General features: G+C 38.8%; 1 protein-coding gene across 1 annotated transcript in view; it reads left to right on the plus strand.

The window, feature by feature from the left end:
• Window positions 1–678: 678 nt before the first annotated feature.
• Window positions 679–24,996, plus strand: part of LOC139589158 (interleukin-6 receptor subunit beta-like) — a 35,057-nt gene continuing 10,739 nt past the window's right edge. The window contains exons 1-13 of the mRNA XM_071425301.1: window positions 679–814; window positions 1,057–1,107; window positions 3,594–3,705; window positions 6,898–7,064; window positions 8,121–8,260; window positions 12,524–12,665; window positions 12,827–12,909; window positions 13,986–14,196; window positions 16,451–16,609; window positions 17,655–17,777; window positions 18,344–18,496; window positions 21,275–21,418; window positions 24,443–24,524. Coding sequence (XP_071281402.1) covers window positions 772–814; window positions 1,057–1,107; window positions 3,594–3,705; window positions 6,898–7,064; window positions 8,121–8,260; window positions 12,524–12,665; window positions 12,827–12,909; window positions 13,986–14,196; window positions 16,451–16,609; window positions 17,655–17,777; window positions 18,344–18,496; window positions 21,275–21,418; window positions 24,443–24,524 — 1,610 coding nt within the window. The 5' untranslated portion in view covers window positions 679–771. The remainder of the gene's footprint in view (window positions 815–1,056; window positions 1,108–3,593; window positions 3,706–6,897; window positions 7,065–8,120; window positions 8,261–12,523; window positions 12,666–12,826; window positions 12,910–13,985; window positions 14,197–16,450; window positions 16,610–17,654; window positions 17,778–18,343; window positions 18,497–21,274; window positions 21,419–24,442; window positions 24,525–24,996) is intronic.

The raw sequence follows: 24,996 nt of genomic DNA on the forward strand, positions 1-24,996 counted from the left end.
TACCATGGTTGCCAAGATAAGTTAATAATTTGCCTATCTCCAGGTAAGTCTGGATCCAATCTCTGATAGCAGCTGTCTACGCCCAGAAGGGAAATTTTCCACAGTAGAAAAATTTTCTGAAAATTTCCCTTTACTGCTGTTACGTCTCTGCTGGCTTCTGTGTTCAGAATGTTCTCTGAATCAATGGTGTGGAGCAAACATCTGATTTACAGCTATGGTGACTTTTATCTGTATTAGGGCCCTGGTGTAGGTACCAGCAATGTAGATACAGCATCTTTGAGGTAGGGAAATTACATTGAAAGATAAGAGAAGTCAGAAAGTGAAGACAAATTGAGGTCTTCTGCTGCTATTATTTCTAGAGTATGCAAGAATTCATATTAGACTCAGTCAAACACCTTGACTTCCTTTTTACTGATATGAATAACTCTAATTTGTAGTGACAGTTGGTGTTTTCAAAGGAGTTAGAAGTACCTAAGCTTAATTCAGTTTGCTGTGCTGATACTGCAGACACCTTCAAGAATCTCGCTGTGAGTGCTTACAAAAACCAGGGTGGAGAGTTCCTGTTTTCCAGAAGGATTTTTAGGATCTTGTAAGTATAATTGATAACACACAACTCAAGTGTTCTTCCCATTGTCATCGATAAACTTGTTACTTGTTTTTAGCCAGTAGCAGGATAGGTTAGAATGAATAGGAAGTTTGAAAAGGAAGTGTGAAAATAGACTGAAGACAGCGTAATGTTGATAGTAATCATTATGCTTCTTTACAGAGAAGATGAAGAACTCTCTGCTGGCAGCTATCTTTTTACTTGTTAGAGGTGAGTTTTTATATACCATACAGCTTACTGCCGCTTATGAACAGTAAAAGTCCTTAATACTACGCAAGGATGAGGCTATACGAACAAAATCATGACCAAATTAAATTCTGTTAGTGGGAGAAGCAACCACCAGCAACATTTTTCCTCTTTCTTTTGCGGTTGTCTTGACCAACGTTTCTTTTTCTTCTTTTTTTTTTCTTTTTCTTTTCCTTCCCCCCCAACCCGCTCTTTGTGCTGCCCAGATTCCTGCCGCTGCACAGCCTGGGACTCTCCGTTCTGCCGGCAGCTGCCAGGTGGGTGGAACGCCGCTGGCTCCCGGCTCCGGCGGTGCCCGGGGGCTCCCGCGGGCGCTCGGGAGCATCGCCCCTAAAAGCACGGCCGCCTTTGCCGCAGGGAAAGCCCGGGCACAGCAGCACGGGCAGATGTGTCTGTGAGGGCCGGGCGCCCGGGCGAGCCCGCAGGCTGTGGGTGAAAGCCCAGCCAGCGCATCACAAATAGCTGCCGTTCCAAAGTACCACGGATGTTCTAATGTTTATGTGCGATGGATATCTCTGCTTTCCATTTAACTGGGAAATTACTGATGGTGGCGGGAAGGAACAGTACAGCACATTTTGATAGAGAGTATTACAGAGCAGTGGGTGGTCATCTGATGTACTTTGTGCTGGATTTATTGTGGGCAGGAACATCCTACTTGCTAACAGACACAGCAGAGATGACAGGTTCCTGAGAACACAGTGACCCTGGCTGGGCAAGACATCTGCAGGAGGACTATGTTCTTCTGAAATTAGCCATGGATAATTTTCCAGTCCTTGCAATTAACTTGCCAGACTAAGCTCTACTAAATCATTAGGGAGAAAACCAGATGCTCAGGAAGAAAAACAGAAATTCTAGAGTGAAAAAAAATTAAAGGTAGGTGGTTTGTTGGTTTGAGTTTTTGTAAAGTGGAGAGACTGAACTGCGTTTTCTTTAGAGCAAAGAAATTTTTTTCTTTCTTTGCATAGCTCTTGGAGCACAGTCATGATACAGCTCTGGTACTGTGCTAGGTCTGGGAAGAATTAATAATATACCTATTAAGGTGGAGCACTACAGTGGAACAAAGAAAGCACTAGAATAAAAATTAATGTGCATGTACATAATATTCACAAACAGGAGAAGTGAAAATAAAAGTGTGCATTCATTATATTCATCTGGACAAAGCAATGTAGAACTTCAGTATATTGGTAGTATGGTAGTGGGAGGATGCTTTGGGGTGTTAGCCAAGCTAATACACTATTTCAACACACAAAATCTACTATTTTTCCTTTGTCTGCTTTAGTACCATGATCTCGTAGAGAAAGACCAGGGGGATTTTGCAAAACTTAGACCATGAAGAACAACCACTGTTCCTGCATAAGCAGAGACAGGTCTGCAATATGGTAGACACCGTGTGGATCTGAGTTAATAGAATTCTTATTTCAAATAGTGTCAGGAGTATATTACCAATATATTGACATGAAGTATTAAAGCAGTTCCAAAAAGATTTTGTTTTCAGATGTTTCTTCAAAACAACAATAAACACCAAGTAAATTTAAGGTGTAATTCAGAGTAAAACAGGAGAAGAATGTGAGAGCTGTTGCTGTTTCTCCTGCTGTTGACAGATGCTATGTTCATGGGTGAGGAGGCCAAGATGTGGTTTGGTGGCCAGACTAGAAAAGCAAAGAATTCTGTAATGTTTCACATTGCTATGAAAAAAGGAATACATGATCTTCACCTTCCTGAAAGGCACCTCTACACACCTGAGTTGATGCAGCATAGTTTATTAGAAAAGCATTATTCATTTAGTATGAGAAGTGTCATGAGGTGAGGGTATTAAAGTCAGTACTATACTCATTTGACTCACTTCTTTTTCCAAAACACCTTTTAACTTCAAAATGCATTTGTCATCTCAGTGATTAAAAGAATGCCAAGGATACTTTGTAACTCAGGTTGCAGGAAGAAATGAGGAAAAGAGAACTGATCTTTTAACTCACAACCTAGGTTGTGAGATACCATAACTATGATACAACACCAGCTCCAGACATATTCATATTTACTTATCACATAACAAAACATTTTTTAGTCAGGATTGATAGGCCTATTGGCAACTTGTTAGACCTAACAGGTATGGAGGACGTGTGACTCTACTCATCAGGAAAAAATTACCTTAAGCATCCCATCCGTGTCTACTTTTCTGAACAACAACAACAACAACAACAACAAAATCTGAGTCATTTTCAAAGGACTTTGAGACACCATGACTGATTCTTCTGAATTAATAGTTCAGACAGTAAGACACAAAGCAAAAGAACAGCAGTCATATTTTGTCATTAGCATTTTTTAAGAGATTTTTGAAATACTGACATAAATTTAATCGCTAAAGACAAAAAATTAGTTCCTTTAATAATGTCATCACTGCTTACTTTCAATCAACTGAAAAAAGGGTATGTTCAGTCGCAAAAAAATCCCCATATTTCTCTTTAAAAAATTAATAAGAGGCAATTTTATACATAATCTTATGCCCCTTCTGTTTTATAGTACATTCTTTATAAAGCTGGCAGTTTAAAAGTAATATTGTTTTTATCCAGCAACAGTGTGTAGTTCTGAACTTCAGATAGAGATTGATGGTTTTGAAGAAATTCTGGGGTCTAGTCAACTAACTCTAGCCTGGTTTGTATTTGGTTTCATTACTCATAGTCCCTTTGAGTCAGTTAATGGTTGCCTGTGATGGGTCTTTTCCAGAGCACATGTTTTCATCTTTCAGATTGGGACAATGACTTGGTGTGTTACAAAGAATTAAGTGAGGATCTAACCTGCACCTGGCTGCCAGTACCTAGTGCTGCAAATACAGTTAATTATACTGTATACCTAAAATGGTAAGTCTGAAAAGTTATCTCAGAAAACAAAAAGCTCTTATTGCTGTTAGATGTGGCTCCCATTTGCCAGAGTTTTGTTCCAGTGTATTTCATCACTTTAGAGGTTGTTACAGAAAGCTAGTCGATATCATTCATCACTTCTCATCAATACCTATTGATTTATAAGAGCTTGGTTAGAGAGTGGTAGGTTAATTCTGGCTAGACATCACAAAAACTGTTCTATTCCTCCCCTCCTCAGCCCAACAGGGGAGAGAAAATATGACAAAGGATCATGGGCTGAGACAAGAACAGGAAGAGATCTCAGCGATTACTGTCATGGGCAAAACAGACCTGACCTGGAAAATGAATTAAATTTATTAACATTCAAATCAGAGTAGAGTAATGAGAAATATAGCTAAAACTTGGAACACCCTCCCCTTCTCTGCCCCCCCACCCCCATTCTTTTCTTCTTACTGAGCTTAATTGAATTTTCTGCCTCCTCCACCCCAGCATTGTGGGGGGATGGGAATGGGGTTGTGGACAGTCCATCACATGCTGTGTCTGTCACTTCTTTTCTCTTCTGACTCTTCCTCTGGTGCAGCATGGGCATCCTCCCACAGGAGACATGAACTCCCACAGTCCATCATTAATTCCTCCAACACGAGTGCTTCCCATGGAGCTGCATTTCTGCATTAACTGCCCCAGTGAAGGTCCCTTCCATGGGGTGCCAGCCCTTCACACAGCAGAGAGTAGTGTGGGCTGCTCTCTGCTGCTCCCACTTGCTCTCATTCCTCTCTGCCAGCTGCTGTTGGGCAGCAGTTTTTTCCCTCTTTTAAATGCATTATCCCAGAGGCGCTAGCACCATGGATGATGGCCTCAGCCTTGGCCAGCAGCAGGTCTGTCCTGAAGTCAGCTAGACCTGGCTTTGTTGTTCATGGGGAAAGATTATTGCAGCTACTCATGGAGGCCACCTCTGTAGCAATCTGCTCCCCTGCTCCCAAAACCTTGTCATGCAAACCCAATACAAAGTCATTATACATCTTACCATGCCTCCAACACACTCTTTAAATCATTATTGCCAAAGATCTGCTTACTTAATTAGCTTTATTTGCAGCTATTGACTTTTACTGACTATTCAACATAGATATATTTAAGGTAAAAAAAAAAATAAAACAAAATATTCAAACATAAACAGACACTAAACTTTTATTTTATGTATTATTTATTTTGCTATACCATGTACCCAAGGAGATGTCAAATGTAGCATACTTTCTGGTAATTCTGAATTATCAAGTAGTGGTTTAACAGATGGAATGAACTTGTAGGGTTAATTTTGAACTGATTACCTCAAATACAGTATCGTCAGTTACAGCTGCATTACAAAATTGAATTTCCTCATTTTATATCTAGATATTTGGAATCTCCCATGAGATTAGGGGCATGTTCAGAAATAGAAACGTGAGATCAGAAGACATGATCTTTGCCATGAGACCCTATCATGGGGTACATGGAGTACAACACTGTATACCATTGGTAAATTCTGATATTCATTGCTGATTGTTTGGCCACATAACCACTCCTTGTCATTAAAAATGAGCTGTGGTTAGAAACACCTCCTAAAGCTAAGAAAATGTCACCACTCTGGGAAATTCCCCAGGATGATCATCTTCACATTGCACAGGAGCAAAGCAACCACCTCAAGGCTGAGATTACTCTCCCCATCACCTTCGATATTTTCTCACTGGAGGTAGCAGCAGACACCAATTTGCAATAAGCTCCAAATTCTACTGCATGGCTGTCTTGCCTCTTGTAACTTCAAGGAATACCAATTTTTTGGAAGGACAGAAACATCTATGAAACAGCTCTGTTTCTGAAGAGATGTTATCAGTTGAAATATTTTTAAACTACTTGCTCTCAAAGTCATAAGCCAAAACCAGACTGTGCTGTTCCCAGGCTGCAGGGTTGATGTCATGAACAGACAAGGCAGATAAAAGAATGAAAGAATTTTTCAGTGGGGGAAGAGGGAGACAATTCCCTGGCAGATGTGGTGATGTTTCCAAGTCAGAGTCAGGACTTTAACCTCAGTCTCCTAAGTTTCCACCCGGTGGTCTTGAAGACAAACTTACTATCTCCTCCTCTATTGGGTTAAAAGGAAAGAAAAAACCCACATGTAAAAGGCTTTTACCTTGCCTAGAAGAGGGTATCACCTCATCCTGCATGTAACATCAGTTTGACGCTGTAATAGTTCCTTGTCCTTACTCCTTGTGATTAAGTTGTCAGGAAGAAAAAGATTAAAGATAAACACTCCCACAGAAAAGTTCCAACCAAGAATTCACAATCATGCTTTGAAATTTTAATGACTGATTCACAACTAGCCTGAAGCAGAAGACAGGAAAAACTTCAAGTAGTTTTTCTCAGGTATTAAATATTGAATCATGATGTGTGTAATTTAATACTTGAAATGCATAGCTAGGCAATTAGTATGCTAGTCCTCTCTTTAATAACACTGAACTTGCACAATTTCAACCTTGGAAAAATCTTTCCTGTGTGTGGCAGAGACTAAATGAGAGAGACAAGAAAAAAGTAGGCAGCAAAGTTGTATGTAAGGCATTAAAACTCTTGGACTTCCTGTGCTGTGTATATTAGGTATACCAGGAGGAATCTAAAGGGCTGAGGACTCAGGTGACATTTAAATATCTCCATCAAACTCTGACAATTTGCAGGAACAGAAGTCAGAAGACAGGCACATAACTCATAAGAAGCTTTTCATAACTTTATGGCAATTTAGATTCATGTAACTGGGAAATTTTGCTGTTCAAAAGGAATTTGGGTTTCCCTTTTATGAGGCGAGGCTTTATGAAGTCATTTCTAACCTAATTTTATACCTTCAAAATGTATATCCCACTGAAAGTACAAAAGAAGGTCATGCAGATCTGGTTGTATCATGCTATGCCTTCAAAGATTAAGGAATTCAACAGTTCTCCACCACACAAGGATTTGCATATTTAAATTTGCTAGGATTACTGAGGTGCATGAATTAATCCTGCTGTTTCAAGCTGCTCAAGGTGAACCTTCAAGATTTCCAGATGTGGAATTATGTGTAGAAGTATCTGGAAAGCTATCAATTGCTATAATTTTGCTTTCTTGGGCAGGGAGGAAAAAATAACTGTAATCCAATAAAATGTTTTTCATTCTACTTCCTTTTCTCTGAAGGAACAAAATACGAAAACTTTTTCAGCGAAACACATCATCACCTTCCATCACAATAGAACGAAAGAATCTCTACATTGAGAGATTTGCAACCATTTGGATAGCAGTGAATTATGCCAATGACACCTGTGCAAAAGGAAAGAACATCTCAGTTTTACCAAGCAAAGCAGGTACAGTGTCTTCACAAGTTGTGTTACTGCAGTTCCCAGCTAAAGCTATATCCTGTAAAGATTATTTCCAAAATTTCAGCTCCCAAAACACTCCTGTTATTTTTAATGATTCAGAGAGCTAAGATGCAGTTTGACTTCCTTGAATGAAGTTAATAACAGAAGCCTATGATGTTTTAATGGAGGAGGGTTTTACTTTAAATATTTTGCTGGAATATTTAATATCCATATCCAGAAAAATATATAGTAATATTTGTGTACCATACTTAACCAGTTTTCTATGCTCTCTTTGATGGTTTTCCGAATTTCTTTGTATTGGTTTACAAAGAGCAGATTGACTCAACACTGTGTACCTAAGGAATCCTTGATATAGGGCATTAGAATTTGGAGAAATCTTTTCAAAATTCAACTCTTTTCTAAGGCCTCTTACCCATTACACACAGCTAAAAGAAAGATATGGAAAAAACCAGCTCTATTTATTAGGACCTTTAAGTGTTTATTTAAAGATTCCCTACCTATCTGTTCGCTGAACTGATGTTAAGAGCTTCTCAAAACTTCACATGCTCAGACTAATCATGGTCCAAGAAAAACCAATGCTTCTCTGCTGGGAGTTACTACCAGTACAACCCAAATTATCAATAGTGTAACCTTTATGGAAGACTTTTGGACACATTGTGTTTATTGGAGAGGAAGATGAAAGTATATTTGCACTTACTGAAATGTAAAGATATTCTGGATATTTTTTATACAACTCATGATTACAGGTACTCTTGACATTTTGATTTTGCCTTTCAGCCTCACTCAGGATAGTAACTGCTTAGAAAAAGAGTGTTCCTGAAATCAGTAGAAGCATTCACAAAAGAAAGGCAAAAGGAACAACTGTATTTTGTTGATGTCATAAAGATTTAGTAATTCATTTCCATGGTGTTTTGAAGTCTCACAGCATTCACTATTGTGTGCCAAGTCTTTTAACTTTTACAGACCACACTCAACAGATGTAATTACCAAAGCTTTCCTGCTTCTCTTGTGTTTTAAACAACTGTATCTCCCCCATTTTAGGAAAGTGCTTGTCACCATCTAACATAAATGCTTATCAGATCACAAACCAATTGATAATAAAGTGGGACCTGCCCACAGCTCATACACCATATGAGCTGAGATACAGAGAGGCACTCACAGAATCTGCTCCATGGACAGTGGTGAGTACTTCCAGATGACAATCTCATGAGAATACAAGGTGCTCCAATGTCAGCTCGGCTGCACATATTATATGCAGCACAAGGATTGCAAGGTGGCATAGCAAGGAGTCATTTTGTAGACAGATCCCACTAAGGCACCTTAGTTTGGTTCTAACAAATCATGAAATGTTTGGGAAAGAAGGAATAGTAGCTTTAACCAAAGTAAAATAGAATAGCATGTTATCTGGTTCATTAACCTACCAGTGAGACACTACGATTTCCAGTGATGCAAAAGCTGAATATCAGAAATGCCATGTAAACACAGACCCAAATCATACTTTCAGTGATTTACAATATTGCTCTTTTAGCTGGTATCATTACATTTTCAAACAGATTAGAGATCAGGTCACTTTGTTTTTTAAGGTAATAATTCATACTTTACATACTTTTGGTTAGTTTAAGTATTCCAGATTTTCTTCTTTGAAAAGAAGAGAAATAATTTCCCTGTAATACAGTCATAGAATGGTTTGGGTTGGAAGGTTCCAACCAGCCCTGCCATGTGCAGGGCCACACTCTAGTTGACCAGGATGCCCCATGCAAACTGGCCTTGAACACTTCCAGAGATGGAACATCCACAACTTCCCTGTTCCAGTGCCTCACCACCCTCACAGTGAAGAACTTCTTCCTAATACCTAATCTAAACCTACTCTCTTTCAGTCTACACCCATTGCCCCTTGTCACTACATGCTTTTGTGAATAGTCTTGCCCCATCTTTCCTGGAAGTTCTCTTGAGGTACTGGAAGGCAACAATAATGCCGCCCCAAAGCCTTCTCTTTTCTAGACTGAACAATCCCAATTCTCTCAGCCTTTCCTCACAGGAGAGGTACTCCATCCCACTAATTTGGTGGCCCTACCCTGGATTCATTCCAACAGGTCCATGTCCTGCCTGTGCTGGGGACCCTGTCCCTGAAAATTGGGAAATAAACTCTCCATCATATTTGTTAGACTAGGAAGCCAACATTATTTCATTAGCAGTGCTGAATGCATGGCTAATTCTCTTCAAAGCATACATGCCCAGTAACCTCAGAGACCAGGTTATATTCCTGAATCTATTGTATTTTCATGTTTCCTGAAAACGTGCATTTATGCTGATTATTTCCACTTGTTTGGATATGGTTCCAGATCTTCTGACGAATCTTTTCTCCTTGGGATTATCTCAAATATGTCATCAGGTCATAATGTACTTCTCTTATGATTCTTTGCTCTGATAAACAATCTTTGTTCTCAAAACTGAGATATTAGTTAGTACATATTAAATCACTGATAGAAGTAAACAAGAAAGCATTAACTGGAACAAGTTTATTAGTCACAGATGTAGGGAGCTAGCACAAGGCCACATTAATCTCTGATATTTGTACTAAGCACTGTGTGTACAAAATAAAGCACTAACAATGAATATAGAGGTCATGCTCTATTGTGCTAAATTTAAAAGAATTTCCAGCACCTTCCTCCACTGCTGCATAGATGTCTTCTTACAGGACTGTTCAGTTCCCATTTCTCTTGTAGCTGACTGCTGGTTCATTTAGCCACTCCAGAAGAGGTACTTTGAGAGGCCCATGAAAGAAATGTTTCATCTCAGTACAAAGAACATTCAGGTCTTGGAAAGGTCCCCTCGTTCACTTGCATACAGGTCCTAGACCATCCGAGGGCAGCCAGTTACCCATGCGTAGCCCACCCAGTAGCACAATAGGCAGACAACCAGGTGCAGACAGTCTGGCACGTGGTACATGGAAGAACAGAAGGTTCAGAGCAGTACAAATGCATGCCCTGCAGGTTTTGGAGACAGGGGAGATGGAAGATTCACATGAGTACTGTGGGGGACTAGTACAGACATCCACACTGGGTGACACAAATGAGTCAAGACTACAGGTCATGAACATTCATGATCTCCCAGGTCTCAGCTGATGCTCTGAATTTAGGCTGTAATCTCTTCCTAATAATATAATAGGCTAAGCTTGAAGATGAGTAAATGAGTATGACCACATATTGTATTTACAGGGAATGCCCCGACTAAGGCAGGAATAATGCATCTGACTCCATGTTCTCAGAAGGCTAATTTATTACTTTACAATACTATTGTATTGAAAAGTAATAAATTATAGTAATTAAAATTAAAGTAATAAAAAGTAATACTATTATATTAAAGAGTACTATACTAAACTATACTAAACAATATAGAGAGGATACTTACTGAATGCTAAAAAGATAATAACGAAAAACTCGTGACACTTTCCAGAGTTCCAACACAGCTTGGCACCAATTGGCCAAAGAGTCAAAACAACTCACACCAAAATTGAATGAAGCAATCACCTGTGGGTAAACAAACTTCAAACACATTCCACCCAGGAGAAGCAAATGAGATAATTATTGTTTTCCTTTCCTCTGAGGCTTCTCAACTTCCCAGGAGAAAAATCCTGGGTGAAGGGATTTTTTCAGAGAATGTGAATGCCACAGCCATACATGCATAGAGGATGTAAAAAGCTAGTGTTTATCAAGAGTAGGATAAATGTATGTGTAATGTAAGTTAACATTTGGGTTTTAAATCCATTCCACTCCCCTCTTGTTTGGAGTCTTTCTGTAATATTGTGGGTAGTGGGATTCTTTTGCGACTAGCAAAAAATTATATGAAGTTGTCATGGACAACATCATTTAAGAGTAATACCTTTCACTCATAAGAAAGAAGTTATGTTTATTGACATAAAACAGAAATCTAGCAAAGTTTGATAATAAATGTGACAGGGGTTTAACAGGAGTAGATGGCAATGAGCACTTGATTGCTTCACAGAGAACAGAGTCAGACAGAACTGTGAGGAAGACATTTTAATTGGGTCATGATAGTTAAAAAAGGCTCCCCTTGCATTCTAAAATGATTCTCAGAGCCCCTGCAAGCCTAGTTGCTTCTGGATTCAGACTTAGTCCCAGACCTGGTCAACAGTTTATATCTAAAGGATTGTATGTGCACAATCAATCATTTGTATCATTTAATTGAGATTTAATTTTTTCAGTGTATTAATTTCCAATTCACTTATCAAGTATCTGATGAGATGAATACTCTGTCATCCTTGAGGAGTAATCTTCAGAAGTTAAGATTACTGTCCTTACTCAAGAGATCCCATTTTATAGCCAGCCCACTGCTGTGCAGAAGAGCTCAACAGGCTGTGGGCTATCCCCTATTTAAAGGGTAAGATGAGACACTTAAAGACATACATGCATGCTCTCTTCAAATATTAGCTTCTTTCAATGTTGACTTGAGTTGAATCTTAACCAGCACTATGAGAAGGTGGATGAACTGTTAAAATCAGTCTTTCATATTATCTTGTCTTCCATGTTGTTATCTGTCTGCCCCGAATCGACTTTGAGTCAGATGCTGGTCAAGACACATCTAATATGACTGCTGATAGTGGTTATCACTTAATCGGGATTACAAGAAATAAAGGTCAGGATGGAGGGGAAGTGGAGGAGAGGGAGGTGAGCACACTCCTACAGAAGTTAAATAATTAACTTATTAAAAAATAAAGTACTGCAGAAATTTAAAGAGAAGAGCTGCTCACCTTACAGTGGGACTCTGTTGGTTTTGGGGGGTTTTGGGAAGAGTTTAAGTGATAACAACAGTTTCCTATCCTATTTTCTCTTATTTTCTCTGTATTTTTCAGCTCAGGGTTTTCCTTAGACATGGCTGGTTTCTTTGTTTCAAGAAAAACTCCATTCCCTGAACAGTTACTGGGGCTCCAGTGCCATCACTGGAGAAGAGAGTTGCAGATGCAAATCTCTTCTGCAGCAGCAAGGCACACAGGCAGCCACACATTCACTCCAGTCATGCTGTTTAAGACAACAGCCATGTGGATCTATTCAGACGCAATGACACTTTTAAAGATAAGGGCTTTTTTTTTATTGTTTAGTTTTCCCTTGACTTCTTGTTCTTGAGGATGCTAACAAGGCTCAGAGTTAAGTAAATTTTTATTTTTCAGTATATGTAACGTTTAATTGATTTTAAAAGTTATATTTAGACCAGGTTACTTAGTGTCTTGAGTGAGCAGAATAAGTTCATGAAAAAGAGGGTGTTGCCTTGAAAGAATGAAAATAGCTTGACTAAAATGTGCAATAATTCCTATTTGATGACAGGAAGCTCTACTTTCAGCTGAGTCAGAAGGCTGGTCTTAGGCTGAGAAAACAATTAATATAAGATAATGTTTTATTGTTGTTACATAAATGATTTTTTTTTAGGTGCCTGTAGGAAGCAATGTTTCCAATGTCACCATTTCAAATTTAAATGCTATGTCTTCATACATTGTTCAGCTCAGATGCATAACCAAGGATGGTCTCAACTGTGTTTGCATTTGGGGCAAGGAGATTTTGGTCCCTCACAGTAAGTGACATATAGTTTCATCCTACTGGTAGTAAGTATGAATGTAAAGGCTTTTCCAAATTTTGTGTCATATGGAATAGGATTTTCAGATACTCTTGAAAATATGAACATCAGAATTATTCATTTGAGTGCATGTCTCCATCTTTTTCCATGTTTACCAGAACTCATGAACAAGCCAAGAATATCATATAATGTAACTACACAAGTCTCTCCAGGCAGAAGAAGTGTTCTCCTCACATGGGAGGTAAGGTTCACTTCCAGTCTGGGTACCTTCTGTTATGTATATGCTATTTATTTCTTGCATTGCAGGGAAAAACAGACTTTCTCATTGTATTGAGTCTACACTTGATAGGCAAAAGGCATTGGATATTGTATACTTATTGCAGAATTCATTGCATCTGTATGCTGATGATTTATGAGCTAGAAACTAACAGGGAAAATTTATATCAATTTATATTCTTGAAAAATTACTAAAACTTCCCTTCTTTTCCAGGGAAAAAAACAAGTTTTTATTTTAAGAGTTTCCATCTTCATCTGAAATTCCTCACAAGATATGTGTACCTGCCTTTTAAAATAGTAAATGTCTTCCTGTCTATGTTACTCCAAAAGTATCCAATTATTTCATTAAGATAACCCAGCCTTAGGGCTTCATGGTATCTACACACTATTAATTTTGTGCCAGAAATAACAGACAATCTTGATTTTAGAAATAATCCTTGAAGTATTCACAGGCCTTCATGTATTAAGTTTCTCTCTATATTGCAGTAATTTCCATTTCTGTGCACTCATTTTCCAATCTCTTATTAAGATTAGTACAGTAAAATAATGAGTGAACCACCACCAAGAATTGCTACCAATGGATATTTAACACATTCCAAATTTGCAGCATAATTGCTAGCATTTGTCTTTAAAGATACTACATACCTAATCAAGCCCTAGAAGATGAGGATATCCAGAGGCATAAATTTCAATTAAACACCTCTCATTAACTTTCAAGTTCCTGAAAATGAGGGATATGTTGCACTGAAATGTTGAGAATGTTACAGCTGCTTCACTGCTGTTATTACTAATTGCATACACATAACTAAGATCTCAATTAAGGAAAATTCTTAATCATGTACTTAAATCCTCTCAATTTAAGCATGCTCTTAATTTTAAGGAAATGCTTTGCTTTATTGATTCCTAATGACCTAATTAAAACAGTATGATTTTATCCCCATCATTAAAGGCTACATTTTGTTTATAAAATTAAATTCCTCTTGATTTTCTGCACAGGACATAACAGCATTTATAGAATAATAATGTTTTTCCTCTTGCTAGGTAGCACAAAGTGAGAATGTCCTTGGCTATTTTGTTAATGTGGAAAGAATACCCAACAGCTGCAGCCAACCACCAAATCACATCTCTCTCAAAGACAGAAAAATTCTTGTTAATCTCTCCATGGCTTACTATAGACTTAATATTTCTGCCTATAATGAAGCAGGAGAATCTCCACGAGCTATCTACATTGTCCCAGAATTCCCTGTAACAGGTATTTACCTTATTCACCATAGTGATGGGGAAGTTTTATGATCAACCTCTAAGGATACGTTTTCACAGACTTTGGGATAGGTGAAAGCATTCTCTTGAATATATATTAGCTAATATTTTTACATACTAGGAGTCAGAATTGTTTCTTAAGATACTTCAGTAGAAGTTAGCAGACTAGCAATTTAATATTCATTTTAGCACTTCTTTGTTGGTGAAGCTAGAGGAAGTACCATGTGTTGGATCTACTTAGGAAAATGGTGAATTTTAGTTGGAAAAATGTATTATGGATTGTCCTCAATATCAAGTAGGTGCCAGTGGTTTATAAAAGTTCACAGAACTATGTGCAAGTCTAAGTTCTTGAGCTAAATAACTATTAAGACACCTGCTACTGTCCTTTATTTCAGTATTACTCTAACTGGCACATAGGAAAAGAATAGTTAGGATGTACCTGTCACATTGGCATGTACATGTCACATTCTAATGAAGATGTAAGCTTTTCTGAGGCCTTAATAGACATTCTTTTCTGTTAAAGAATCAAACTTACTGTATAATGTCTTCCTTATAATATAAACTAATTTTCATGTGTTACAGTTTTGAGATGTACTTATTGCAGTATAAGGAGAACCTTTCTTACGAAGTAAGATTTTTTAAATTCAGCCATAACATTCACAATAAAGAAGTGTGCAAGTATCCTTATTGATCTTCTGGTAGCTGCAAATGATTGCTTATCCAGAATTTTCTAACACTCCCCTCATGTTGTTCTCCTTTTCCTTGCAAAGAGGTAACAAATTGATTTTGCCCTTACATTTCAGTCCCTTAGCTCTCTTCTGATAAAATATATCCTACCACTTCAAGCCATCTTGTGACTGACAACTAGTTGTCTAGTGAACCTCTGAGCCTGCATTTTGTGGCTCTCTCCAGATGCCTGTTCTGTTTGCATTTTAGTGCAGCTTCTCTGTATCTATCATTAATTACTGAGAGGATGCTTGCATTAAGTGCATTCTTAAGATAAATTCCTTCTCGGTATACACAACTTTTTGTCAGCTAGTACAGTAATTTTCTTTACAGAATGACAGAATCAACTATTTTGGAAAAGACCTCTGAAATCATTGAGTCCAACTTACAGCCTAACATTACCCTGTTGACTCAACTATGGAACTAAAGTGACACATCATCCACTCTTTGCTTAAACATCTCCAGGGACAGTGACTCTACCACGACCCTGCACAGCCCATTCCAGTGCCCAAACTCTCTTTCTGTGAAGAAACTCCTTCTAATGTTGAGCCTAAACCTCCCCTGGCACAGCTGAAGACTATGTCTCTTGTCCCATGGCTCATTGCTTGGGAGAAGAGACTGATCCTGCTAGATCCTCCTTTCAGACAGTTGTAGAGAGTCATAAAGTCTCCCCTAAGCCTCCTTTTCTCCAGGATAAACAATCCCAACCATCTCAGACAGCCCCAGCTCCCTCAGACAACCACAGCTCCCTCACAATTAATTTGCCTTTCTTGTATTCGTTTCCAAACAGGAGAAAAAATGGAGAATGTTTATGTCTTTCACAAGGTCTACTTCTTACCTCAAAATAGCAGGTTGCCCTTTTCTCTCCTTAGTGTCAGTCAGAAGGTCTTTCCTAGTTTGGTAGCCTGTCTTTAAAAGTGTCAAAATCTTCAAGATCCTTTCAGAAAATTCAAAACGTATGAAATATGAAAGTATCTAGCTATGATCTATCATTAGCTCCTTCTCCTTCACCCCTGCTCAGGCAAGCACTATCTCAGAGTTACTCCACGTGTAGCAGCTGCTAGTGGCTCACAGGAGCTTATTTAGCAGCACCTGACATCTTTCTCCTGAGCCTTGCAGCAACCACTTAATTTCAAGCAATCAGAAATCAGGAAAACTCTTGTACAGCAATCCACACTGTAATTCCCAGCTACCACAGTAAAGTAGTAAAGTAGTTGTATTCGTTTCCAAACAGGAGAAAAAATGGAGAATGTTTATGTCTTTCACAAGGTCTACTTCTTACCTCAAAATGGCAGGTTGCCATCGCAATTCCCAGCTACCACAGTAAAGTAGTAAATGCTAAGTTTCTTCTATTGAAATACTATTGTAAACCTTACTATGATAAGTGAGTCATTTGCTATGTTGCTATATTTGCTTAATGAATAATCTTTAAAAAACAGAGCAAAAGGGAGAAAGAAAAAACAATAGGGGAGAAAACTGTTTTCCTGTTTATTGACCTTTAATTGTGTGTTTGTTCACAGACTTGCCTGGTCAAATACATGTCAAAAGCCAGGGAACAAATGCAGTTGTCACATGGACTCCAGAATACAAACCAAAATGTTTTGTGGTTGACTGGGGCACTAGTAAAGAGAATATGCACATGAAAATAATAACTACGGCTACTGGAAATTTCACATTAGGTAACAGCAACTACCACATCTCCTATGGAAGCACCCTTTCATTTCTTGGTTATTTTTGGTTGGGCAGAGTAGGATTCTGTTTTTAAGGGCAAACTGAAGATCCATCCAGATAAGTACTGCTCTTAATAATTGTCCAGAACTGAGTCATCAGTTAATGCCTAGCAACATTAAGACAGATAAAAAGAAGTTTTAATTAGGGTTCTTCTGGATACTGTTGGGCAAGAAATGCAGCTGAGCTACTGGTACAATGTCTCTCCTTGCCTACATTCCAGGCAGACCTATACACTACTGGCTTTAAAAAAAACCTTTCATCTTGTACCTAGGTAAGCTTATCTTTCAATATAAACTGCTCTGTTACAGACTCCCTAAGGTTAATTTCTGTTTTTATACCAGTGTCTATACTTGTCAAAGCCTAAATTCTCAACTCCAGTATTCTGCTTACCATGCTAGACATGATGGGCTTCGGTCAGGGATTTCTATATGGAACAGACTTTGAAAATGTTGATTGAAATCACATAGGTAACTCTTGCAAAGGCCATTCAGCACTGGTTTTTATGTACAATAGAGAACATTTAGCTTCAGAGTTCTACAAAGTCATCTAGAGTGCACTGTTTACCTTTGTCCTTCTGCAACCTCGGTGGTGCCACACTATATCTAGGTTTTTTCCTTGGGTTTATGTATTCTAGCTGAGTGGGAAATACCAATCCATGAAATAAGATAACTACAGCCATTTTAGTTCCTAATTTCTCCTTCAGTAGCTAAAGTCTCCTGTAGGGAGACTATAAATACAGCTGTCATCTTCTAAAAGAAAACCCAAATTTAGTCCCGTTCTGGCTTTGAAATAGTTTACATAAAGCATCTAGAGGCACTGAAGAAGGATGTACACATTTTGTACTCAGTGGAAAGCACTATACTCTTATGCTACGCTATGAGTCTCAGAAAGCAAGAACTATACAGAAAATCTATGAAGCTGTTGATTTTCCTCTTCTTCTTTGTTATTTATAGCTTTTCAGTAGACCTTGACATATCTTTATTTGTTTTCCAGACAATTTTCAGCCATATAAGTTGTACAAAATACTGGTACATGCATCTGATGTGTGTCAGTGTGAAAGTTTCATAAGACATGAAAAGACTTTTGGAGTGACCCACTTTTACTTCGTTGAAGGAGGTATTCTTCCCCTTTGTGTAACCCCACCCCTCTATATTTCTTCTTGTTTCCTATTTGTAGCAGTAAAAAAAAGACTACACAAGATTTCTTTTCCAGGTGAGTGAACAGCTTTCTCCAGTTAGCATTGCCTTTATTCTTAGCAGTCATGTCCTGGCAGTGAACAACCTGAATGCTGTACCTTACTGACACATCCACAGAAATATTTTTATTATGTATGACATTACCAAAAATAACAGAAAGATGGGCTCAGACCCATGTGGCTCAAATTCAAATTCAATCAGATTTTCCAATCCCAATTTCATAGTGTCTCATATTGCAAGTTGAAATGAAAGTTGTTGCTATTGGAGTAAAATATTCATGAGAGAGTCACAATTTCTACCTACTTAGGTATTGTTTAAGGTGAGAGGTTTTTACTATCTGGGACTTTGCCTTTCTCTTGCACCCTTTACATTGCATTTATAGCATCTAGAATTTGACAAGAACTATCTTGGAAACAGCCAGGATTCAGTCTTGTATGTCCATTGCACAGGTATTGATGCAGAACTCAAACATCTGGTTTTTTCAAGTTCCTAGGACTGGTCCTGCTAATGTGACAATTCTGAATATCACAAAGCATTCTGCACTTGTGAAGTGGACTGAAATACCTGCAGAAGACCGTTTGGGCTTTCTCCAGGGATACAGGATCAGTTACACAGATTCATCAAGGAAAAAGTCTCCAGGTAAGTCACCACTGCCAGAACAAAGCAGCAGCTCAGGGTCATGAAAGGAGAGCTTCATTCAGACCATTGAGTCTACTGAGTTATTTATGGTTTCTGTGCAAATTGAGTGCTCTGCTCTCAAAGGTCAGCTCCTGGTTAGACTCTTAATGCTCTAGATGTTCCCATGAACACTTAGAATTTTCTAGTTTTTATCTCAAATTAAATATTGCTATTTCCTTAAAAATTACATTTCTAAGACTAAAGCAGAATTCTCTAGGAGCACTTAAAGGAAGACATACATTTTCACTATTATGATTTCAGTCACAAATGAATGTTATGTGATGCAAGCAAATGACTTATGTTTCATAGCACCTCATCCAAGCTTGATTCAGAGCCTTTCTTTAAGATGTAAGACATTCTATATTTCATTTTTCAACTCAATTAGCAGTTTGTATTTCTTATCTGCTTCCAAATACACCATTATAAATTTAATTTTGGAAACATTTTATTAAATTGGTAGTTTTTATTACTAAGTTTGTATAACCTTAGAGATCTTTTCCAATCTTAACAAACTACAAATGATGAAATTTCTACACATAGGAATAAATGAATAGCTGTGAATTCAAACCACTTGAGTTTTCAATTTTAAAAAATCCCCATATTCTTTTGATAAACATTTTCTTTCTGGTCTAGAGAGGAAAGTCTCTTTGCCATAAGTAATTATACATTAACTTGGTATGTACTGGCTTTCAAATAAAATTGAAGACATGCTAAGGAAGACAAATATTAAGTAAGAGCTGACAGAGGGAGATAGTAAAAGTTCTATAATGCATGTTGACCTATGCCTTTAGAGTATCATAAAAGGTCTTCTGGTGATTCTATTCCACTTCAAATACCTATCTGAAATCACAAGAGCAGGCAGAATGGGAACATCCAGGGCTGAACTTAATTTTTTTTTTTTTCCTCTATCTTAACCAGTCAAGACAGCAGTGACATGGCATCCAATTGCCATTTTTTCCAGGCAGAAAGTATAATTTTACTGGAGAATTTGGGGGAAGGAAGTCCATAGGCTACAGCATCACATCCCCTTCTGTGAAGATTTTAAATACACAGTGGCAAAGTTGAGGAGTAATTTCTGTCCCAAAGGCATCCTTACAACATGTCAGTTTGTACATTATTCTGGCCAAGGGAAAAGTCACTGAACCATCAGAAAAGGCAGGTTTAGCTGAAAGCTCCATAAAGCAGGTAAAGCAGAACGCACAGCCCTGTTTCTGTACTGAATGATGAGTAATAGCACTGACATAAATCAAGCTAAACCACTACTAACAACTGGAGTGAGAGTAAAGTATGTGATGAGGGCTAGTCCCAACGTTAACTCTTACAGTCACATAAGAAAAACTGTTCAGCATGTTAGATGTATTTTCCTCTCATGAAGTATAAGCAGCCTTCTGTGTTCATCACCTGTGATGGTTTGACCCTGGTTGGATGCCAGAGCCACTGGAAGCCAGAGCCACTCTATCCCCTCTGCAGGTGGACAGGGGAGAGAAAATGTAACAAAACATTCACAGGTTGAGATAAGGACTAGGAGAGATCACACATTACCACATGAGCAAAACAGACTTGACTTGGGGAAATTAATGGAATTTATTGCTGATGAAATTCAGAGTAGGATAATGACAAGTAAAACAAATCTTTAAAACACTTTTCTCCACCACTCCCTCCTTCTCAGCTTCAGCTCTTCCCCACCAGCAGCTCTTCCCCACCAGGGAGACACAAGGAGAGTTATAGTCAGTTCATCACAGATTGTTTCTGCCATTGCTCAGGGAGAAGAGTCCTTCTCCTGCTCTGGCATGGATCGCCTCCCATGGGAGACAGCTCTCCCATTAACTTCTCCAGCATGAGTCCATCCCATGGGTTACCATTCTTCACTAACTGCTACAGCATCCACACTGTTTACTTCCTACAGGATTAAGTCCTTCAGGCACAGTCTGCTCCAGTGCGGGTCCCCCACAGGGTCACAAGTCCCACCAGGACCCTGCTCCAGCATGGGCTCCTCTCTCCATGGGTCTGGAGGTCCCTGTCAGGACCCTGCTCCAGCCCAGGCCTCCCACAGGGTCACAGCCTTGTCTCAGGCATCCACCTGCTCTGGTCTGGGTCTCCTCCAGGGGCTGCAGGTGGATCTCTGCATCCCCTGGGACCTCCATGGCTGCAGGGGCACAGCTGCCTCACCATGGTCTCACCACAGCTGCAGGGGAACCTCAGCTCTGGCACCTGGAGCACCTCCTGTCCCTCCTTCACCAACCTTGGTGTCTGCAGGGCTGTGCCTCTCACATATTGTCACCCTGCTCTTCTCTGGCTGCAATTACATTTGCAGAGTAACTTTTTTTTCCTTCTTAAATCTGTTATCACAGAGCCATTTCTAATTGGCTCAGCCTTGGCCAGGGTTATCTCCATCCTGGGCCAGCTGGGATTGGCTCTGTTGGACATGGGAAGCTTCTGGCAGCTTCTCACAGCTTCTCACAGCAGCTACTCCTGTAGCACCCCTGCCACCAAAACTTGGCCATACAAACCCAATACAGCCTTGGAGTGTCAAAATCTCATGCTTTTAACCTCTGGATTTAAAATGTACATAAATATTTTGGGAAACTCTTGTATCCATTTAAAGAGCACCTGCACAGTCTGGTTTCCTCTAGATGGGGATCAGGGCACTGAAATTTTGCTGTTTGCCCAGTCAGCTGCACTGATACCTGCTCTGCCATGAGAGCTAATCATCTCCTCCTAAAACCTCTTGTGTTTCAGCTGTTACTCTCAACGCTTCTATCACAAGTTACCATCTTACCGGACTGAAGGAAAAGACCACCTATCGTGTGCAGATTTCAGGATTCACTAATGCTGGAGAAGGACCTCAGACTCTTTCACAGCCTTTCAGCACTCCAAAATACGGTACTGTGGAACCCCTATGCATCTGCATTATCCAGCATGAATCTTTGCTTTATGTCCTCTCAATGTTCACCCACAAGGTTTATTAATCAATCCTCAGTTACTGAGAACAAACACAAAAACTTGTTCCTCTGCAAGATGTAAACTTTGTGTCATAGAACAAAGTATTTAATTATCTGTATATTACCTGCATTTTATTACCTAATATACAGGGAACTTAGCTAGGGCTCTTCATCTCTGAAACTTTTTCTGATCTTTTTGTCCTAGCTATGTGCACATATCTTTATTTATTGACAATTCCTCTCTAGATTTCATCAGATGAAATTTCTGCCTGTGACTAGTAATGTTCAATCATCTGCTTTTGGCAAAATCTTGAGCAGTCATGTAAAGTTGGCTTCCTGAGCCATTAACTGCAAAAATAAAAGATTAAATACCTTTCAATTGCTCCTAGTGTGGGTGAACACTAACCAAAATATCTTTCGCTTTCTTATAATTTAAGTACATTCTAAGTAACAGGTCCTTTAGGTCACTGGCAAAGTTTACTTTTCTCAGAAGTGCCTGGATAGGCTAAGACAAATACAGTTACATTTAAAAAGTCTAAAAACCTTCAAATCATATAAGGTTGGCTAAACTTAGTCTTTCAAACATTTTTAACACCTCCTCAGTTAAAGTAAAACTAATGCTGCAACAGACTTTTTTTGTTTTACCACAACTTCCCTTAATGGAGATTTCTAAATAGAAAAATAAAAGAACATGCTAAGATGGTATCAGGAACCTGTGATATTCAGAAACAGAAGTATGCAAATGGTTTCTCCCCAGAGTAGTTTTTTGTGTTGAGTGAAAGAAATATAAAACCATACAAATAAATAGTCAAAAATGTAAAGAGATAAAAAATAAATTCAAAATCTTCCTTGAAATCAACAGGATTTGGACCCCTCCTCCCCCCACTGAAAACTTTCTCCTCAACACAAAATATTAAAGCCTCTCCCTAGAGCTTTTCTTCAGGACTCTATTTCACTCATCCTATGAAATATATTTGGAAAATATTCAATTTTTCTGTGAAGCAACAAAAATGCAGAGTGAAATTAACACAACATTTAAAAAAATCAAGTAATCAAGTAATTACACTGAATTTAAACATTACATTTACTATTTTTGCTCTTCCCAAACATTTCACAGGTTTAATCCATTAGAAGTATCTCAGGTTTCTTTGCTATAAAGAACAAATTTCAGCAACAAAGCAATTTGCAGCTTTCCAAATTAGTTTTGAACTTTAGGTAGCTGTTTGGTAAAAAAAAAAAACAACCAAAAAAACCCAAAAAAACTATTGTTGGGGGATGGGTAAGAAAAGAAAAAGGAGGTGGCTTTTTTTTTTTTTTTGCAAATATGGTTTGTCAGTATCAGTAACACAATCATGAACTGACCACACTCTACAAACACTTCTTTTAAACTTTGATGTCTCCTATAATGAAGAAGGCATCAAAAATCTCTAACAAAGATCTCTACACTGACCCACTCTTAACATCACAGTCAATTTTGGTTCCTGTGTTAGCCTGAGCATTTTATCAACCTTCATTAACCTCTCAAACACTTTCTCCTCTGTAGGTAGGTGGGATCTTGGTAGAAAATATCTCAAGCAAGTATTAAAGGGCAATAAGAGACACAGGTTTGCTTCAAGGATTGGCAAATGACTGATTACAGATAAAGTGGTCTTAATGATCTTAAAAGTTAAAGCATGGACACTATCTAAATACACAAGCTGTGTTATTGCTATCAGGACCAGGCATGACCTCTCAAAACAACCCTAAAACAAAATAAAGCCCAATCAAATAAAAAAAACAAACAGACAAAATCCCCAGAAAACAAAAACCAAAACCAACTAACCAAAAACCCCAAACACTACTAATAAATCCTGAAATCAATAAAAAGCTACTGTCATTTAAATAGTTTCTTATTATGTCAGATGTGCATGAGGGTCCTGACCTGTTAAACAAGTTAGAGCTCACATAACAGCATGGGGAGGAAAAAAACCACTTGGCAGGTTGGAGATGGACAAAGAACCATCTGAAATTCAGCAAGGGCAAGTGCAGGGTCCTGCACCTGGGGAGGAACAGCCCCAGGCACCAGCACAGGCTGGGGCTGCCCTGCTGGGGAGCAGCTCTGTGGAGAAGGACCTGGGGGTCCTGGTGGACAAGAAGCTTCCATGAGCCAGAGTGTGTCCTGGTGGCCAAGAAGGCCAATGGTATCCTGGGGGGCATTGGGAAGAGCATTGCCAGCAGGTGGAGGGAGGTGATCCTGCCCCTGTACTCAGCCCTGGTGAGCCCTGCTGTGTCCAGTTCTGGGCTCCTCAGGACAACAGAGACATGGAGCTGCTGGAGTGGGTCCAGTGGAGAGTTGCAAAGGTGTTTAGGGAACTGGAACGCCTTACTAGTGAGGAAAGGCAGGGAGAGCTGGGCCTTTTTACCAGGGAGAAGAGGCAACAGAGAGGGGACCTTATCAATATATACAAATACCCTGAGGCCAAGTGTCAGGAAAATGGGCCCAGGCCCTTTTCTCTGGCGCCCAATGACACAACAAGAGGCAATGAGCGTAAACTGAAACACAGGAATTTCCACCTGAACACAATGAAGAACTTCTTTACTGTGAGGGTGATAGAGTACACGAACATATTGCCCGGAGGGGCTGGGGAGTCTTCTTCCCTAGAGATATTTGAAATCTGCCTGGATGCAATCCTGTCTCACCTGCTTTAGGTGAACCTGCTATCAGGGGATTAGAATAGCTGAGCTTCAGAGATCCCTTCCAATCCCAACCATTCTGTAATATGTAGATATCAGAAAAATACAATCCTGAAAAGCCCACACACCCCTGAAAACACCAGCTTTAGTTTTAACTATATTTTGCTTAAATTCCAGAGCAATGTGTAAAGTTGGCTTTGACTTCTGTTTGAAATATTTCTCTCATGAAGTTAATAAGGTCATTCTGTACTTAACACCATAAATCTGATTCAAGCTTTCTGTTTCCCATCAGATAAAGGAGAACTTGGTCTTTGTTTCAGCATGATACTCATTCTGGTTTTTGCACCTCTCACTTGTTCCCTGGTGATTAAAAGGTAAGGACAGAATATTGGCTGGAGTTGTTAGCAGCACTCTTTGTTTGCTTAGCTCTGAGTTTCATAACACTGGGCCTTTTATGTCATTAAAGGCAACACAACTCAAAAAATGCACAATACCAAAGCCACCACAGTAATCTCACAGTGAGAGCTATTACAGGCCACTAAGCTAATTAAGCTATAAGGTAATTTAAATGGTAAAACAAATTTGTAAAAAATCTGTACTCTTTAGATTTTGGTTCCTTTATCTGACTACCTCCTGTCACAAACACTCTTAGAAAGAGACAGGAGCATTTCTCACACTGGGACATATGCTACATATATATAGATAAAGCATGCATTTGATAAATTTTATCTAAGATGTTTCTTGCAAACACATTTGGATATTAAATTTATAAAGTATGCATATAAGCACATAATGACAAGGAGCAATAAATGAGTAGGAACAAGAGAGAATAATAAGGGTGACTAT

Source organism: Agelaius tricolor, unplaced genomic scaffold (assembly GCF_023055355.1).
Source record: "Agelaius tricolor isolate 1412-34295 unplaced genomic scaffold, bAgeTri1.0.p SCAF_4, whole genome shotgun sequence".
NCBI lineage: Eukaryota > Metazoa > Chordata > Aves > Passeriformes > Icteridae > Agelaius > Agelaius tricolor.